Source organism: Microcebus murinus, chromosome 21 (genome assembly GCF_040939455.1).
Source record: "Microcebus murinus isolate Inina chromosome 21, M.murinus_Inina_mat1.0, whole genome shotgun sequence".
Classification (NCBI taxonomy): Eukaryota; Metazoa; Chordata; class Mammalia; order Primates; family Cheirogaleidae; genus Microcebus; species Microcebus murinus.
Window position 1 is genome coordinate 12,784,455 of NC_134124.1, and position 20,659 is coordinate 12,805,113.

Below are 20,659 nucleotides of genomic sequence, written 5' to 3' on the forward strand. Positions count from 1 at the left end.
ACCTCTCCAGTTTGCCTGTCATGATCCATGCAAGGCTGTCCATCTTTTGGAGAATAAATGGTATACCTAAAAAATAAACAATAAGTGACAAGTATTATCATAATAGTCAAGTTTTATCCTAACATATCTGCCAGTATTGCTCCTAATATCTCATGTGTATTCTAACTGAAACTTCTGAGTAAACATCTATTATTTATACTCTGCTGAGTAGTTCTATTGTCATCCCAGCTATTTAATGACAGTACTCTACCCACATCAAAGGTAGTAACACTGAGAAACATGCACTGATCTTGGCTTTGTAGTATGGAACAAAAGACTATAAAATACAAATTCACTTATGAAATGCAAATATCATTGATTAACCTACATAATAAGGGAAGAATCTTAAACAATTTATAGAAAAAAGTATAAAATAAAACACAAAATGATTATTCTTCTGCTCGGCAAGGAATACTAAACCAGATCTTCAGTAAGACCATAAAAAGCAGCTAGGCGCAGTGGCTCACACCTGTAATCCTAGCACTTTGGGAGGCCAAGGTGGGAAGATCACCTGAGGCCAGTTCAAAATCAGCCTGGGCAATAGCAAAACCCTGTTTCCACAAAAAGTAAGGCTACACATGGTAGCATGCACCTGTAGTCTCAGCTACTCAGGGGGATTAGGTAGGAGGGTCACTGGAGCCCAAATGTTTAAGGCTTCAGTAGCTATGATGATGCCACTGCACTCTAGCCCAAGCAAAAAGAGTCAGATCTTGTCTCCAAAAAAAGATCATAAAGGCAACACTCCCATTTATCCCTGGTTCTAGCTGTCACAAACACAAACAGCTCATAAAAATTAAGACACTAGCAAGAGAAAAAGGAAAACAAAAGATACAAGAGAATTTAAAAAAATGATAAAAAGAGAAAGGATTATGAGGAAAAGTGGGCTACAGGGTATTGAATTATAGTACAGGAATTACATGATTTTTAGTTTATTCTATTAATGGACTACAAACTTACCGCTTCCCAAATTTAATTTTGTTTCTTTCTCTTAATGTTAAAAACTGCCATCTAACAAAAGAATCATAGTAAGGATTTACATCAGTGGTAATGAAGGAACGACGCCAGTCTACCTACAGAAGGAGAAAGGAAAGGGCAACTTTTGAGAAAAATGCAAAATTTTTATGAATAAGAGAATTCTTATGAATCAATTATTTACTCTTTTACTCTACTTTCCAACTTAGAATTGTATCAACTATTAAAGAAAAATTTTTCAAGTTTCATTTACTACATGTATAATTATTACATTAGTTTGTTCAATTAAATGTGTGGTTTTTTTTTTTTTTTTTGAGACAGAGTCTCGCTTTGTTGCCTAGGCTAGAGTGAGTGCCATGGCGTCAGCCTAGCTCACAGCAACCTCAATCTCCTGGGCTCAAGCAATCCTTCTGCCTCAGCCTCCCAAGTAGCTGGGACTACAGGCATGTGCCACCATGCCCAGCTAATTTTATATATACATATATATGTTAGCCAATTAATTTCTTTCTATTTATAGTAGAGACGGGTCTCGCTCTTGCTCAGGCTGGTTTCGAACTCCTGACCTCAAGCAATCTGCCTGCCTCGGCCTCCCAGAGAGCTAGGATTACAGGCGTGAGCCACCACGCCCGGCCAAATGTGTTTTTAAACATACACATTTCTATGTTAACAAATGGAAGTAATATGTAAATACTACCCTTATGTATTCCTAAATATTCAAGTAAAACTTTGGCTTCTTCATATTTTTTGAATAAAACTCCTTTCTACTAATTAGTAATATATCAACATTTATTCCAACAAAACAAATACTAAAGTATTCATTGCCTATATTGAGGTTAATTAAGTTCTAATATAATAATAAGCTGGGCACAGTGGCTCACACCTGTAATCCTAGCACTCTGGGAGGCCGAGGTGGGCGGATTGCTTAAGGTCAGGAGTTCGAAACCAACCTGAGCAAAAGCGAGACCCCCTTCTCTACTATAAATTGTAAGAAATTAATTGGCCAACTAATATACACAGAAAAAATTAGCCGGGCATGATGGTGCATGCCTGTAGTCCCAGCTACTCGGGAGGCTGAGGCAGCAGGATGGCTTGAGCCCAGGAGTTTGAGGTTGCTGTGAGCTAGGCTGACGCCATGGCACTCATTGTAGCCTGGGCAACAAAGCGAGACTCTGTCTCCAAAAAAAAAAAAAAAAAAAAAAAAAGCTCTCCTTTAGATTCACAACTTGGCTAACTGTCTGGCGTAACAGACCTAGCTTCTGGCCTACCTTGCCTTTTGACACATCTTCCTTAGCAAGCTTAATCATTTCTAGCTTTTGATTTAAAGTGAAGGATGTCTGACTTTTCACTTGAACACTTAGAAGCCATTGCAGGGTTATTAATTGGCCCAATTTCAATATTGTTATGTCTCAGAAATTAGGGAAACCCGAGGATAAGGAGATGGGAGAATAGCTGGTCATTGGAACAGTCAGTACATAAACATTTATGGATTAAGTTCGCCATCTTATATGCCCCAAAACAATTACAACTGTAACATCAAAGATCACTGATCATATAGATCACCATAACAAATATAACAATAATAAAAATGTTTAAAACTTTAAATGTTTAAGAATTGAGCACATGCTTGGATAAACAGCCCCAAAAGACTTTATTGACACAGGGTTGCCACAAACCTTCAGTTTGCAAAAAAAAAAAAAAAAACACACTATCTACAAAGAACAATAAAACAAGGTATGCCTATAAATGCCTTCTTCATATTTTCTTTAACCATGGACATACCTTCAAACCCATTCTCTTTAGATCCTGAATAGCCAGTGGTGGAAAATAATCAAGCCAATGTTCTGCTTCAGAAAATTTTACTATCTCTTCTTCAGATAGGCCAAGGGATTTCATAATGCTCCACTGGTATTTAGAAGACCCAGCTTTAGCAGTAGCTTTACTCTGAAAATAATGGACAAAAACTTCATCAAATAATAACCAACAACTGCTTAACATTCCAGAACCACAGTAATTTTAAGTGAATAATCCCATTTGTAATTTTTTTAATTCTATAACAATGCTGTTGACACATCAGAACACTGAAGGAGTCAGAAACACTATTTTGTCTGCCATACTGTATAGTCAGGATATTCACCAGGATATTGACACCAATGATAACTAAATGGATGGAAACAGAAGGAACTACAAATCGTGAAGATCTCAGTACCAAATCCTCTCTGTTTCCTTTCTTCTAATACAACATACATCTTTTTTACAGTGTTTCTTCACTTTCCAATATTTAGTAACACCAAAAAGACAATCAAATGCCAGGGACTGAAGGTAATGAATGGGGTTAAACTATAAAACTATAAAGAGATTTTGGGGGGTGATATTACTGCTCTGTATGTTGCTGTGCTCCAAATGACTCCACATATTTGTCAAACCCACACGAACTACATACTACAAAGTGGAAATTTTACTCTATGTAAAATTTTTAAAATTCAACCAGATTTTTGGAGGAACCTAAGATGTAACGCAGATTGTAATAAATGTATCTCACGGTATTACAAATATATGACATAACCACACTAAAGGAGGAAGGGGAGAGAGGAGGTGATTTAAGCAATTTTAGAAAACAATGTGTTGACTAGATTCTAAAGGCAAAAAGAACCATACATAAACACTGTACTTCAGTTGGTAAAACTCTTTTTCCTGGGGATGTAGGTTAGCAATGCTGAAACTACTTTAGTAGACTAGGATTGAACAAATAAATAAATATACCATCGATAATAAGAGACAAATTACTATTGTAACTAAGAAGTCACAAAAAAGCAAAGGGAAAATGCTAAAATGAGCCTCATAGTGCCAGGATATCAGTATGAATTTATCTATTTTTTAATATATACTTATAAAGAGATAAATATAGATTTTCCACTGAGAGTGCCTAGAAGCACTGACACCTCAGTAGCAATGAGCACACCTAGCACTCAGACCTTAGTTTCTGAATATCATTCTTCAATAAAAGGAACCAGTGTTCCTTGGAGAAATAGTTGATTTCAGGGCTCAAACGAGGAAATTACAAAGTAAGCCTGGAGCACCTTGTAACACTAGAAAGAAAGTGGTAAAAAAAAGATGGGGAATGTCAACTGGACACAGGAGCCAACCTAAAAGAACTCCGAATGGCCAAAACTAGAACAATTTGACAACAAATTACAGTGTTGTTAACAACCACCACAAAAAAAACCTGATAGTGGCTAGGCACAGTGTTGTCCCAGCTACTTGCGAGGCTGAGATAGGAAGATCACTGGAGCCCAGGAGTTTAAGGCCAGCCTGGACAACATAGCAAGAGCTTGTCTCTTAAAAAAAAAAAATAGTATTAGATTATAACCTAAAGAATAAAATAAGTATCCATGAATCCATACTGATATAAAAAAGATGGAATTAATAAGTAAATGAGGGAGAAAGGACAACTCTTTCTTTCAGAAGAATTCTAGATAACAAATGTAGAAACAATGAAGGAAATGGAAAATGAAAATCACCATTAGAACACCACAGTAATAACTGTTGTAGGCAAGATCCACTGATGAATGCTAACATTAACGAGCAAATATTTAAAAAGAAACAGGGTATCATTTCCATAGCTCCAAAGTACCTCTCCCAAAATGTATATTACTCACAAAAGGAAACATGGAATCTTCATGGTAGAAAACCCTAGCAGAAACCACCTTAACCAAATGATCATGGTTAACATCACCAATAATAAGACATATCAATATCATATACTTCCTAATATAATGCATTAAGGACACATTACCTTTCAGATATTCTTCCAAAAAATCAATAACCTCAATCTTATGATGAGAAAGTATCATACAAAACCAAATTGAGGGACAGCCTGTAATTATCTGACCAGTACTCTTTAAAAGTGTCAACTTGGGCTGGGTGTCAAGTTCCAGCTGGACATGGTGGCTCAGGCCTATAATCCTAGCACCGTGGCAGGCTGAGGCAGGGGGATTGCTTGAGCTCAGGAATTCAAGACCAGCCTGAGTAAAGAGGGAGAACCCATCTCTAATAAAAACAGAAAACTTAGCTGGACATAATGGCACAAATCTGTAATCCCAGCTACTGGGAGGCTAAGGCAGGAGAATCACTTGAGCCCAGAAGTTTGAGGTTGTTGTGAGCTAGGCTGATGCCATAGCACTCTAGCCCAGGTGACAGGGCACTCTAGCCTAGGTGACAAAGCGAGACTCAGTCTTGGAAGAAAAAAAAACAAACGTCAAGTTCATGGAAGACAATGAAAGACAGAGGAGACTTAGCAGACATAACAACTAAATGCAATGTGGGATCCTGGATTGGACCTAGTAACAGAAAAGGACATTAGTGAAAAAACTGATGAAATCCAAAGGAAGTCTGTAATTTAGTTAATAGTATTACACTAAAGTTGATTTTTTATTTTTGATGATTGCATCATAGTTATATAAAATGTAAAATTAGGGGAACTGGGGAAGATTATACGGAAATTAATTTCTCTATATTATCTTGCAACTCTTCTGTAAATCTAAAATGATTTCAAAATAAAGGAAGAAGGGGGAAAGGCAATGAGAAAGTAAGAAAGATAATTTTTGCTTTGATACTTTTTAAAAATTACAAAGTACATTTTATGTGCCTGGCACTGTGTTAGTATTGGGAATGCACATATAAATCAGATAAATATAAAATTTCAACCAACGGCTGGGTGCAGTGGCTCACACCTGTAATCCTAGCACTCTGGGAGGCCGAGGTGGGCAGATTGTTTGAGCTCAGGAGTTCAAGATCAGCCTGAGCAAGAGCGAGACCCCATCTCTACTACAAATAGAAAGAAATTAATTGGCCAACTAAAAAAAAAAATATATATATATATATATATAAATTAGCTGGGCATGGGGGCACATGCCTGTAGTCCCGGCTACTTGGGAGGCTGAGGCAGGAGGATTGCTTGAGTCCAGGAGTTTGAGGTTGCTATAAGCTAGGCTGACACCACAGAACTCTAGCCCAGGCAACACAGTGAAACTCTGTCTCAAAAAAAAAAAAAAAAATTTCAACCAACATAAATATCAACAACCACCAAACCTTTTTTCCTTTAGCTTTATCCTTAATTACTATATCTTCCGTTTTAACATTGATTTCTTCCTCTTCCTCTTCTTCATCTGGAAAATCAGGGGGGCAACCATACAGCTCTATTTCTCTTTTCAACTTATCAGCACATGCCTATAATACATTAGAGATAGTGAACTTCAAAATTCAAGGTAGACACAACTTAAATTTTTTGTTTTTATGGCCAACTAAAATTCACTCTTTCTGAAAATTTTGCAATATATCTATACATATGTGATTATAGAAAACAAATGATACAAATCATATACCTCAAAATTCATTAATTTATAAATTAGTATTTCACCTCATTTAATCAGCAGGGATTTATTCAACACCTAGAGTACTCAATGTAGTATACTATATGCTAGTCATTAGAAGTATAAAGATATATAAAACATAACATGTTATCACTTTGAATAACAACAGTGTTTATCAATCTAAAGATTACTGTCAAATATACTCTATTAGTTATCATAACAAGCCTACTTAGGTATACAGGACGGTTATTAAGATAGAAAACAAATGCTGAGATATAAAGTGATTTACCCTAGGTTATAAAGAACCTGGACTTTCTACCTCAGCTCTTATCAATCATATGATAATGAGTCCACAGTGAAAAATAAAGGTGACACCAAGTAGACAGTGTTAAAGTTATAAGAAAAATACAAACATAGAATTGAAAATTTTTTTAAAAGAGGGGGCTCTTCTATACAGAAGCATTTCAGTTAATAAATGAGGGAAGAATGATACTACCAGAAAGTCATCTTTTTGTAACCACTAATACAATTAAAACAGGCAAGGATCACTATAGGATGCTAAAACCACTGGCTGATTGAGAAACGGATATTCAAAGGCTCTCAAAGTATTATCTCATAGATTACTTTTTAATTACAAAGGGAAAAAGTCACCAGTGTGAAGAAGAAATCTGGCAGAGATTACATAAATCACTAAAATGGGACAAAATGACATTATCCACTTTTTGATGTGATACAACGGGAAGTTTACACTTCATCAATGAAGTATTCTTGTCAAAATATTTAGCCCAAATCTGATCATGAAGAAATGACCAGAAAACTGATATGAGAGGATATTCCACAAAATAACTAGCTTAGACTCTTCAAAAATATCAATACCATCATGACAAACAACTAAAAGATACTGAAGATAAATGATAGATAACTAAATACAATGTGCATTCCACAAAATAAAAAGTAAAAAACAGTCAGGACATTTTGGGACTATAGAAATTTGACTAGATTAGATAAAGATGGTAATATGACATCAATGCTAAATTTCTTGGAGGGGATAAAGGGATTTCAATGATGCAAAAGAATGCCCTTGTTCTCAGGAGATAACATGCTGAAGTATTAAGGGGTGACGTGTCATGATACCTGCAACTTACTTTCAAGACGTTCACAAAGAAGAGAGAAAAGCAAGCACGTGCTCATGTATACAGTGTTAAGACAGAACTAAAGCAATCGTGGCAAATGTTAATACTTGGTAATACAGGTGGAGGGTATATGGGTGTTCATTATAAGATCCTTTCACCTTTTCAGTAGGACTGATATTTTTCAAAATAAAAGGTTGGAGAATAAAAAGAAAAGGGAGTTAAATTTCCTAATCCTATTACATTTAGGGAATCCTTTCAACTCTAGTTTTTTGGCCCATTCTTCATTGAGAATTATTTCTAATATAAATTTATGGAAAAATGAAGATTTTTGTAAAAATGACCAAAATGTGATAAAACTATTCTATGCCAATATTCTATATATGTCACAAAGGCACAAACAGCTGTGTATTTTACTTGTTAATAAAATACAATTAGTTATTACCTAACTCTAAAATAGACATGAATACATAAGGTAAAAATTACTTAATAAACACTTAGACCATAATGGATGCTCTTTATTTAAGCACTTCTTCAAATGTTTCTTTTTTTAATTAATTTTCACTATAATAAATTCAACTCATTTCACAAACTTTAATGTAACATAGCAGTATTTGAAAATCCTATTTTAAGCTCTTAAATTGGCTATTACTATTTGCTCTAAGGTAAAAGAGTAGAAACCAATCCTATAAGCAATTTTACCTTAATAGGCATTCCAGTACAGTGCAAGCCAAAGGGAAACAGACAACTTTTTCCTTTCAATCGCTGGTACCCTACTGCAAACTATAGAAAGAACATTAAATTTAAATCACAAATTTAAATGCTAGACAAACACAAAATGCTGACTTTTCACAAAAAGTATTAGTTTTTATCTTTACATTTTCCTTTAGAACACCAGCTAGATTTTAGTCATTACAAAATTCTCGTGCACTGTCCTTTTTTTCTCCTCTTTTCACCAACCTAGGAATTACTTTTGAACATGCATACATGCACGGGCCCCTGCACACATATACACACAGCATATGAAAATTAAATATAAAAATCAAATTACTTAAATATAAAAATTATGCTTTACAGTAAGGAATTCTAAGTTCCCTTAACAGGAAATAAATTCTACAGATACAATTTTTTTCAGAACAATATTTATTAAAGATCCCCCAGCCCATCATAGTAAACATAGAAGTTTTACCTCACATTTGGATAAAGAAAATGTGTGTCCCAGATGAAGGCGCCCATTCATATATGGATAAGGGAAGGTTACAAAGTACTTGCCTTTACTGTAAAACAATTACGTGAAAAAGAAAGTACAGAAAAGAAAATGTTAAGTTCCTTTGACAACAAGGGTAGAGCAGAGAATGTCTGATATAACTTGTTTAAATTTTAGATATTTAAAATACATTTAAAAGCAAATTTATAAATCCAGAAATTAAAAGCTCTCTCAAATTAAAACTTACTTTTGATTCAGAAAGAATAAGACATTGATAGGTGGCTGTTATGAAATAAATATCCTTGTAGCAAATACTAGAGGTTTAACTTAAGCTAAAATACTTGAGTAAGCCGGGCATAGTGGGTCATGCCTATAATCCCAGCACTCAGGGAGGCCAAGGCAAGAGTATGGCTTGAGGTCAGGAGTTCGAGACCAGCCTTAGCAAGAGTGAGACCCCCGTCTATACTAGAAATAGAAAGAAATTAGATGGGCAACTAAAACAGGAAAAAAAAAAAAAAAACCAGCTGGGCATGGTGGCACATGCCTATAGTCCCAGCTATTCGGGAGGCTAAGGGAGGAGGATGGCTTGAAGCCAGGAGTTTAAGGTTGCTGTGAGCTAGGCTAACGCCACAGCACGCTAGCCCAGGCAACATAGCAACTCTGTCTCAAAAAAAAAATAAGAATTCCATAGAAAAAAAGATCCAACAAAGAAAAAATTAGGCAAGCCATGGTGGTGCACACATGTAGTCCTAGCTACTCAGAAGGCTAACCAGAAGGATCTCTTGAACCCAGAAGTTGGAGACTGCAGTAAGTTGTGATCACACCACTCACTCCAGCCTAGGAAACGCAGCAAGATCCCATCTCAAAAAAATAAAATTAAAAATTTAGGACAGGTACAGTGGCTCATGTCTGTAATCCCAGCAATTTGGGAAGCTGAGGCAGGAGGATTACTTGAGGCTAGGAGTTCAAGACTAGCCTGGACAACACAGTAAGACCATCTCTACAAAAAATTTAAATATTTAGCCAGGCATGGTAGCACATGCCTGTAGTTCCAGCTACTTGGGAGGCTGAGGCAGCAGGATCACTTGAGCCCAGGAGTTTGAGGCTACAGTAAGCTATGTTCTCATCACTGCACTACAGCATGGGCAATAGTGCAAGACCCTATTTCAAAAACAGAAAAGATCCGAATTTGAATGTAGAAAGTGGAAGTCACCTCATTCAGTCTGTTTCAGAAATTATACATACAAACTGACTTATGTGTTCCACTGAGCAGTTTCTGTGCTATTAAAGCCAATGGTTTCAGAAACACAATGTGCAGAACTTCACAAACTATTACTCACCTGGTCTGCTTCTCTAAATTAGATGCATTGACTTCAAACACTTTCTCAGTATCCCATTTCTGTTGGATTTCTTTCTCAATTTTCTTCAAAAAGTCCACTTTAGCTGTTCCTTTTCTTTCCTATTAGACACAAAAGATATAGAATAATCCACTCTACACTTCAGCAGGCTTCCTTTAAAAAAGAATTGGGTTCACACAGAACTGAGATGCTCACTGATAGATTCTTCCACGGTTATCTTGAAATTTAAATCAGCAAGATTAAAAATTAGGGTTATCATAACCCATCTACTTCAAACATCAAAGGAATGGTTGAAAATTTACTTAAATACATAAAATACTTAGAAATACATTTTTAAAATTAGATACTACAATGTAACACTATCATCAAATGTTCCCATTTAGTTAAAATATATGAATATTTAGAAAAGTATAGTATGGATCAGCGCCTACTAGTCAAGCTATAATCATGTCCACCAAAGGAGAACAGAGGACCAAAGGGTAGACATTAAGGCAGCATTAGTGATCTATGTGTGTTTTTTCAAGGACATTGATAAAGAACTTCCCTCCAAAATGGTTAACAGATTAATGTGAAATTAACATGACACAGAAAAAGACAAGCAAGTCTCTAGTATATTGGACCTACCTGGCAACATTCCCATCACCCCTTAAGCCACCCCTGGATGAAAGTGGAAGAAAAGAGCATGCAGGATAACTATATCTTTGGAAAAGAAGGGTTAGAGCTGAATTCTCAGTTTGTTACTTTATGTGAAAAAGAATTAACTGCTAATAGCAGTGGAACACAGCACTTACACAACAGGCAGGAGTGAAAGTTAGGATACCAATGGACCAGATACAAACAAAGCTAATTCTGTTTTGAAAAATTAATATTAGTTTCTACAATTTTATTTTCTGGTATAAAATTATCTGAACTGAAATTAGATACTTTCCCTTCTTATATGCTAACCTTTCCAGATTCTGTAGCATTTTCAAATGAGAAAATACCTAGGTTCCATTCATATTTCTTCAACCTACTAGACAAGTATCCACATCACCTTGTACCTAATCTTTGGATCTCAGTCTCCTTTAATCATCTACCCCTCTACCTACCCAACAATTTTTAAAATGTTTTCCATTCACTTCACAGATATGCTGCATTCTTAGTTTTAGCTATTTTTTTAGTGAGGTGCTCAAAGATACTACCTACTTTTTAAATGGTTACACAGATTTGAAGTATTATGCCAAGAGGAATTCTGTGCAATCAAAAAAACACAAACTCATCACTATTTCTCCAATAACTGTCTTAAATCAACTTACATATTAATAAAAATAATTGTGTTAAAATTAGATAAGATTCAGTACAAATCTACCATAAATCTGTCAACTTTTTGACTATTTTTACTTTTCTGTATTTTAAATCAAAAAATGGTTTACTATTCCTTTTTATTTTTTAGGCAAGATAGGTGTAAGAGAGAAGAGAAGGGGAAGCAAGAAAAAATGAAGTGCCAGCTTACAAGGAGGAGTTAAAATGATGTATTAAGGAAGAACCTCACCACAAAAGCAGAGGGGAAATGAGAAAGAACTCTGTAATATGAAAAAGTCATGGATATAAGTTATTTTAAGAACCAAAGGAAAATAAAAGTAACAAGTTTTTGTTTCTATAAATCCTGACCAGATCATAATTACTGTCAGTGGAAATCATATTAAAACACAAATCTCCTTAGTCTCTTCCAACTCTCCCACCCTGTGCCAGTCTCTCTCCTCTTGCTAAAGGTGGACCTGAAACTTCAACATATCAACTTCTTCTCTAAGGATAATTTAGTCATAATAATAAAAAACAAAACAAAACAAAAAAAAACATATCAACTTCTGAGACAGGCTCCATGGCCAGGTCCCAGGATTGCAGGACTGGGACACAGGTAACAAGTCCTTTCTGGCCTTCACCACAACACACTTGCCTGTAGCAGAGCAGAACCTTACCAGATACAAACTCTGAATTGGTGATCCACTGAAATTCCCAGAAAAGAAGCCAATGCTGATGAACACAGTCCAGGTTTTGAGCCCAATTTGTAGATGTGGGTACACCCCAACATTGTGTATCCCCCAGGAAAGCTGGAGGTCCCAGAACCTAGCAAGGGAGATGATCTGACAAGCACACTCCCAGCCACCTCAGAATGAGGATAATGCCAATGGCTCAGAGGCCACAGGAGTGGAATCACTGCCCCTTTTCTCTAGCAAGCAGTCTCACTCTTGGAAGAGGTTTGCCTCTTCCCCCAGCAACTGGGAGATGTGATGTCCTCCCTCTTTGACCTTAACCTGAGGATCCAAAGAGTCAACCCCTGCCCTATTAAAGTTATCCTCAGCAAAAAAAAAAAAAAAACCACACACACACACAAATTTGACCAAGTCAATCCCCTTTCAGAGGCTCCCTACTGCTCTCAGGATATCAAGTCCATACTCTTAAACCTGCCATTCAAGGCCTTTCTTGTCTCATCTCTGCCAGACCACTCCTTTCTTCCCTCCCCTCCATTCCTCTACTACCATTCTAGGCCTATTAAACCACCTGCATTTTCCCAAATGTGCCAAGCTCCCTCTCTCACCTTTGAGCCTTCATTCAAGCTATTCACTCTGCTCTTACACCCCACCAATCTCTTTGCCCAGCTATCTCATCTTTCAGGTTTCAGATAGTCACCCATTTTGACTCCTCAAGAATTCATGAGATGCCCCTCTTAGTATGTCCCTACACACCCATATTTCCCCTATCATGGTACTAATCACACAGTGATGTCAGTATCTGTTTCTCCCACCAGACTGTAAGTTTGTTCATGGTGGGGACTCTGTCTTTTTTCATTATACCTTCAATGTCTACCTTAGAGTAGGCCCTCAATAAATATTTGTTGAATATTTAAACATTTTAATAAAGAAGTAAATAACGGGCCGGGCACGGTGGCTCACGCCTGTAATCCTAGCACTCTGGGAGGCCGAGGCAGGTGGACTACTCTAGGTCAGGAGTTCAAAACCAGCCTGAGCAAGAGCGAGACCCCTTCTCTACTATAAATAGAAAGAAATTAATTGGCCAACTAGCATATATATAGAAAAAATTAGCCGGGCATGGTGGTGCATGCCTGTAGTCCCAGCTACTTGGGAGGCTGAGGCAGGATTGCTTGAGCTCAGAAGTTTGAGGTTGCTGTGAGCTAGGCTGATACCATGGCACTCACTCTAGCCTGGGCAACACAGTGAGACTCTGTCTCAAAAAAAGAAGTAACATGAACTAGGAACTGGGCTGTATATTTGAATCAAGGTGGTAAGAAATCTGGACTCTTAAGTTTACATTTAAAAAAAGTATGGTTGCATAATGTTATTTCCTTTTAAGGAACAAATAAGCCCCTGCATCTGTTCACTCCTTCCCATTCCTGCTACCAACCACCTTCATTTAGACTATCACCTCCTTTGCCCCTTCTTACTGCAAAACCTCTCCTTAATAGGTAACCCTGGGCCGGGCGCCGGTGGCTCAAGCCTGTAATCCTAGCTCTCTGGGAGGCCGAGGCGGGCGGATTGCTCAAGGTCGAGGAGTTCAAAACCAGCCTGAGCAAGAGCAAGACCCCGTCTCTACTATAAATAGAAAGAAATTAATTGGCCAACTGATATATATATAAAATTAGCCGGGCATGGTGGCACATGCCTGTAGTCCCAGCTACTCGGGAGGCTGAGGCAGTAGGATCGCTTGAGCCCAGGAGTTTGAGGTTGCTGTGAGCTAGACTGACGCCACGGCACTCACTCTAGCCTGGACAACAAAGCAAGACTCTGTCTCAAAAAAAAAAAAAAAAATAGGTAACCCTGCCTCCAGTCTCTCTATTCCAGTATATGATATAAACTCTGTTTTCAATGCTAATATATAAGGACTACCATTTTAAAATAACTATGGCAGCAACAGCATATACAACTTCCCCTTTCTAACTCAGTAATAGAAGCCAAATGTATTCAGGGTAGTGCAGCAAATGCAGTTAAGCACACTCTTCTCCATCTCCACATGAATTCACAGTTAGATTGTAGATATGATTGGGTTCTAGCAAAGAGGTTTTGGGCAAAAAAAAGTTAAGTGACTTCCGTCTAGCCCTTAAAACATCCTGTACAACTCCTAATGGCTGACTTATGCAATAGTTACAGCAGGCACAGTGCTTAGGGCCCACAGTACTTTTAGGGGTTTCACAAAAATGTCTTGGTTTTTGTAAAATTGAAAGAAAAAAATAAACTTGGAGGCCAAAGAAAAATTTTAATATACAGTATGTCTTTATACCAATGAGTTGTAAAATATAATTTTTACAGAGGAAAGGGCCACAAAGGCAAAAGTATCTAGAGCCTCATGAAACCTAGTTTTGTACCCCCTACCCTACAGTCATGGGTCATATGATATTCCATTACTAAATTACTAAATTTACTAAATTCCATTACTAAATTCCTCTTTACTTAAACCTACTTGAGTTGACTTCCATTGCATTCAACCAAATGATCCCTAAGACATTTACCCAGTTGGGCTGCAAACTCCCCACAGGCAGAAACTTTTAGATCTTTTATAGTCACCTCAGCACCAAATACAATGCCATTGGCACAGAAGTTATATGACAAATACTTTTTGCTTTAAAATGACATTACCCACTTTAAAAAAGAACATGAAACCAAGTCTTTACAACTTACTCAGAACTATGTGTTTCTTTTCATCATGCTGAGCATGCTAAACACACAAAAGCTCTTTTTTTAAGTTTTCTGCTTCTCAGAAAAACTAGTTCCTCAAAACCTCAAAGGTTTACTGTAATGAAATCTGATATTGGCCCCACCACCAACTTGTTGCATAACCTTGAGCAAGTTACTTGATCAATCTCAGCTTCAACTTCTTCATTGGTTAATAAAAGGTTATTTATTATTTCTTTCTTTTCCTTTCCTTTGTTTTGTTTTGTTTTTTGTTTTGTTTTTGTTTGTTTGTTTTTTAGATAGAGTCTCACTCTATCACCCTGGCTAGAGTACGCTGGCATCATAACAGCTCACTGCGACCTCAAACTCCTGGGCTCAAGCAATCCTCCTTCCTCAGTCTCTTGAGTAGCTGGGACTATAGGTGTGTGCCACCATGTCCAGTTAATTTTTCTATTTTTTGTAGAGACAGAGTCTTGCTCAGGCTGGTACGTATTCCTGAACTCAAGCAATCCTCCTGTCTCAGCCTCCCAGAGTGCTATGATTACAGCTGTGAGCCAACATGCCCAGCCTATTTATTACTTCTTTTAGAAAGAAAAAAAGGTTATTTAACTAGAGTTCCTAAACTTTGGCACTGCTGACATTTTGGGCCAAATAATTATTTGTCCTGTGCACTGTAGGATGTTTAGAAGCATCCCTGGCTTCTACCCACTAGATGCTAGTAGCACTCTCCCAGTTGTGACAATCCAAAGTGTTCCTAGACACTGCCAAATATCCCCTGGGGGCAAAATCACCCACAGTAAACAGCCACTGAACTAGATAACAAAACCTTTTCATATATTCATACCATTATGCAGTTCTTAAAGCACTTTTATAAACATTAACTTATTCACTTGTAACAACAATCCTAAGAAGTGAGCAGAGAAGCAATTACCATTTACAAGGAGATCAATCTGAAGTTCAGAGACCAAGCCAACAAATGGTGGAGTTGGACAAACACCTTCATCTTCTGACTCCTATTTTTCCTTTCTTTTGGTATTTTGCCCATATCCTGGCTCCACCACTTACTAGCTATAGAATCCTAGATAGGTTCTACGCAGGTTTTCAGTCCCTCTCAATTGTTCCAGTCTATGTTCTGCACACAAGAGTCTCTTGTGAAAAAAAAAAAAAAAAAAAAAGAGTCTCTTGTGAGTTGTCAGATGCTATATAAATACAAATTATATTGCTTTTCACTTAAGGATACTTGACCTTGTAGGATCAGCTTCTCTCAGTGTAAAATGGAGATAATAATTCCTGCCTTACACTCTCTTTCCTTGAGATTTTTTAGTTCCTTGTTCATGGTCACTCTCTCCACTACCTCTCTCATCATTTTGGCAATTTCAATAGCTAAACAGATCATTTCACAAGATTTTAATGTAATACACAGATGACTCTTCAAGAATTCCAACTCTAATAATTCTTCAATCCTACTGGGGCCTAATGATCCTGATGCTTATTCACTAATCCTTAGCCCTCCACTCTACCCTGTGCCATGTCTATACTCGCCTACCTTAAGTCCATCTGTATAATCACTCCTTGGTCCTGACCTGCTCTTACTTCATCATTCTTACCTGGAAAAACTCCAACCTTCTATCTACTCTCTCTGCTCTTTCACCTAAGCAGCTGAAAGTGGCAGGAAAAAAACACTACACCATGCTAACCAGTCTCAATTTAAATTCATGACCACTAACCTCAAGTGACAGCAAGCAATACTACCAATTTCTGAAACTCAACTTAGTCTTTCCTTCTCCTAGACCAGTCTTCCTTAAACTTTAATGTGCATACTGTCCGATACAGTAGTACTGGCCACATATGGCTATTTAATTTTGAATTAATTAAAGTTATGATAAAAATTCAGCCCTTCAGTTGCACTAGCCACATTTCAAACATTCAAAAGCTACGTGTGGCTAGTGGCTGCCAAAGTAGTACCAACACAGAACACTTCCATCACCACAGAAAGTCCTATTGACAGGACTATCCTACACAATTGTTTCATACCTTCTCCTCTCTCCTTAAGCCTCCAACACCTTTTGTCCAACCCTTACTCTTAGCTGACCATCCTGCTTCCTATTTCACTGAGAAAACAGGAGTGAACAGCAAACTTCTACAAGCTCCCTCGTCACATCTGTACCCATATACTCTGTCTTCTTTCCTGTTACTTCAGATGAGTGTGGTCCTGTTTAACTCCTCTACTGATGCACTGGATCCCATCCACTCTGTTGTATTCAAGAACATCACTCCAGGCCAGCGCGGTGGCTCACGCCTGTAATCCTAGCACTCCGGGAGGCTGAGGCGGGCGGATTGCTCAAGGTCAGGAGTTCGAAACCAGCCTGAGCAAGAGTGAGACCCCAGTCTCTACTATAAATAGAAAGAAATTAATTGGCCAACTAATATATATACAAAAAATTAGCCGGGCATGGTGGCGCATGCCTGTAGTCCCAGCTACTCGAGAGGCTGAGACAGAAGGATTGCTTGAGCCCAGGAGTTTGAGGTTGCTGTGAGCTAGGCTGATACCACGGCACTCACTCTAACCTGGGCAACAAAGTGAGACTCTGTCTCAAAAAAAAAAAGAACATCACTCCAGCAATTGTGCCTCTTTTCTGCAGCAATCTTCCCTTTCTACAGAATAATTCCTATGAACACACAAGCACTGTGTAATTTCTCCCATTTTTTAAAGCCCTCTTTTGACCTTTATTTACTACCCCATTCTCCTGCTCTCCTTTATAGCAAAATTCCTCAAAAGTTGTCCCTACTCATTATCTCCAGTACCTCTCTTCCCATTCTTTATTGAAATCACTCTTTAGGCAGGCTTTTGCCCATCACTCCTGAGTAACAGTGGAAATGACCTTCATGTTCCTAAACCCAATAGTCAATTCTCAGTCTTCATTTATTACTTTGATCAACAAATAGCTCTTAACACTCTCTTCCTTGAAACACTTCCTTTATCTGGTTTCCAGGATACCACATTTTCCTAAGTGCCTTCCTCTCTCACTAGTACTTCCCATTCAGTTGCCTTCACTGGATACTTTTCCTCACAGTTTTTGGATCTTTTTGTATAGCCAACCTATATATACCCAATATATACCTCAGTAACTTCACCCAGCCCCATGGCTTTAAATATCATCAACATTTCCCTCTAGACCCAATCTCACCTCTAATCTCCAAATTTGCAGAGATCCACCTGAAATATCTAACAGGCATCTCAAACTTAACATGTACAAATACAGAACCTCTGATCCCACATCTGCCCCAACCAAATCCTGCTCCTCCCACAGCTTTCCAAATCATCAACATCCAATCCATCAGCAAATCTTATTGGCTCTACCTTCAGAATATATTCAGAATCCAATCACTTGTCATCACCTCCATGACTTCTACCATGGCCCAAGTTCCCCATCCTCTCTCAACTGATTATTCAGAACTCTTACTGATCTATCCCCTTTCACCTGTAATTACCCCTCCCCCAACAGAGCAGCAGCCAGAGTCATAATTTTTTTTTTTTGAGACAGAGTCTCACTTTGTTGCCCAGGCTAGAGCGAGTGCCGTGGCCTCAGCCTAGCTCACTGCAACCTCAAACTCCTGAGCTCAAGCAATCCTGCTGCCTCAGCCTCCCAAGTAGCTGGGACTACAGTCATGTACCACCATGCCTGGCTAATTTTTTCTATATATTTTAGTTGGCCAATTAATTTCTTTCCATTTTTAGTAGAGACGGGATCTCACTCTTGCTCAGGCTGGTTTCGAACTCCTGACCTTGAGCAATCCACCCGCCTCGGCCTCCCAGAGTGCTAGGATTACAGGTGTGAGCCACCGGCCCGGAGTCATAATTTTTAAACAATCAAGTCTGGGTCCTGTCACTTATCTATGCAAAACATACCAATGGCTTCCACAGTTAATATCAAAGTTCTTCCAGTAACCGACAAGGCCTTACCCTACCCATCCACTGACCACCACCAACGTCCCTCCCCTCAATACACACACACACACCTATCTCTCTTAGATCACTGTCCTTTAGCCATACAACCCTCCTTGCTTTTCACTCACACTGGTCCTTCTGCCTGGAAATCTCTTCCTCCATATAGTTGCATGGCTTGCTCCCATACTTCCTTTGTGCCACCTTCTTAGCAAAGACTTGCTTGACCATCCTTTTTAAAATTGCAACTGTACTCCCACCCACCCCCATTCCCTGCTCCATTTGTTTCCACAGCACTTATCAGCACCTGACATAATATTCTACCGTGTGTTTTAGCATGTAGCACACACACATACATAAACCCCATGGAGAGATTTTTGTCTGTTTTACGGAGAGGCGCTCTATTTTCTTCTGAAAGGAGACATGCATGTTACATACTCCTCTCCCCCTACGTCGGTTTTAGAATCTTCAGTGAAATAATAAAAATGACGTTCAAATAATCTATAAAGTTAAACACATCAGTTCCTGGATCATCAGCTAGCATGAAAAAGCAAATTCTCAATGATGGCCACCCCTTAAATGTGTGGGGGTTTGGGGGAGTCCTTCTCCTTTAGAAAAGGATTTTTCCCTTAAGGACGGCGACTAGCAGCACATGGGAAGCCCCAAAAGCGAGCCAACCCGAATAAAGCGCCCAGCCCAGCGGACACTCTTCCCGCCCAAACTCACCGCCATGGCACCGCCCAGCCGACTCCACAAATAAACGACAGTGACCCCGGCGACCCCCCTCAAAGGAGTGGTTACAACCTTTCCCCTCCCTCTTGAAGAAGCCGGCCTCCCGCGACACGAAAGCGCACGCTTCACAACTGCTGAGGCAATCTCCCGGCTCACAACTAACTACAGCCGGGCACTTCTAGTTGCCTGCCGGGAATTGTAGTTCCTAGTGTACGAGAGCTTGCGCCCAGCAGGCGCCTATTAACTACAGTTCCCAGAGGACAATGGGACGCCGGAAGTCTACTCGGTGGGCCCACTGAGAGGAGACCCCCGGCACGCTGAACTACAAAGCCCATGATGCAGTTCAGGGTCGCAGAATGCCGTAAGTGCATCCTGGTTCGCGGGGAGTTCCCTGACCTTCAACCTTTTCACCCTGTGGAGCTGGCTGGTTTTCTGGATGCCGGGACACGAAGTTAATTGTTGTTTGGTGACTGAGGTGCTAATTATTGCTTGTCCCTACACACAAATATTTATTATCGTCGGTGGCATTCAACAGTCCAGCATTTAGACATTTTATAACGATTTATTAACATTCTCCATTTTTAAGGGAAGAACTGAAAACCTTCTACCTGGTCCCAGGACCAGTCTCCAAGGCTAAAGTGTCCAATGCGGTAGTCACTAGCCATATATCACAATTTAAGTTTTCATTAAAATTAAATATCCACTCCCAAAAAAAAAAAAAAAATTAAATTAAATAAAGTTCATTTAATGTTCATTTCTTCAGTCGCACCAGCTACATTTCGAGTGCTCAACAGTTCATGTGGGTAGTTGGCTAACTTACTGGATGGTGCACATATAGAACGTTTGCGTCGTCCCAGAATTTGCTGAACCGCGCTCTTCCAAGGCTTTTACCTTCTGAACTACTCACGCTTTTTTTTTTTACATTTTTAAACAACTAGTTTTGAAATACAAATTTAAAGATGGCTTAAAACGATGCCTGGCACATGATATGGACACAAAAGTTTCTTGAACCAAAGAAAAGAAGTTAAGGACCGGGCGTGGTGGCTCACGCCTATAATCCCAACACTCTGGGAGGCCAAGGTGGGAGGATCGCTCAAGGTCAGGAGTTTGAGACCAGCCTGAGCAAGAGCGAGACCCCTGTCTCTACTATAAATACAAAGAAATTAATTTGCCAACTAAAAATATATAGAAAAAATTAGCCGGGCATGGTGGTGCATGCCTGTAGTCCCAGCTACTTGG

General features: G+C 38.6%; 1 protein-coding gene across 1 annotated transcript in view; it reads right to left on the reverse strand.

The window, feature by feature from the left end:
- Positions 1-19,603, reverse strand: part of LARS1 (leucyl-tRNA synthetase 1) — a 57,981-nt gene extending 38,378 nt beyond the window's left edge. The window contains exons 1-8 of the mRNA XM_012774166.2: positions 19,415-19,603; positions 10,058-10,176; positions 8,700-8,787; positions 8,213-8,293; positions 6,100-6,237; positions 2,791-2,952; positions 997-1,109; positions 3-66 (exon numbers count right to left, since the gene is read on the reverse strand). Coding sequence (XP_012629620.2) covers positions 3-66; positions 997-1,109; positions 2,791-2,952; positions 6,100-6,237; positions 8,213-8,293; positions 8,700-8,787; positions 10,058-10,176; positions 19,415-19,420 — 771 coding nt within the window. The 5' untranslated portion in view covers positions 19,421-19,603. The remainder of the gene's footprint in view (positions 1-2; positions 67-996; positions 1,110-2,790; positions 2,953-6,099; positions 6,238-8,212; positions 8,294-8,699; positions 8,788-10,057; positions 10,177-19,414) is intronic.
- Positions 19,604-20,659: the final 1,056 nt, after the last annotated feature.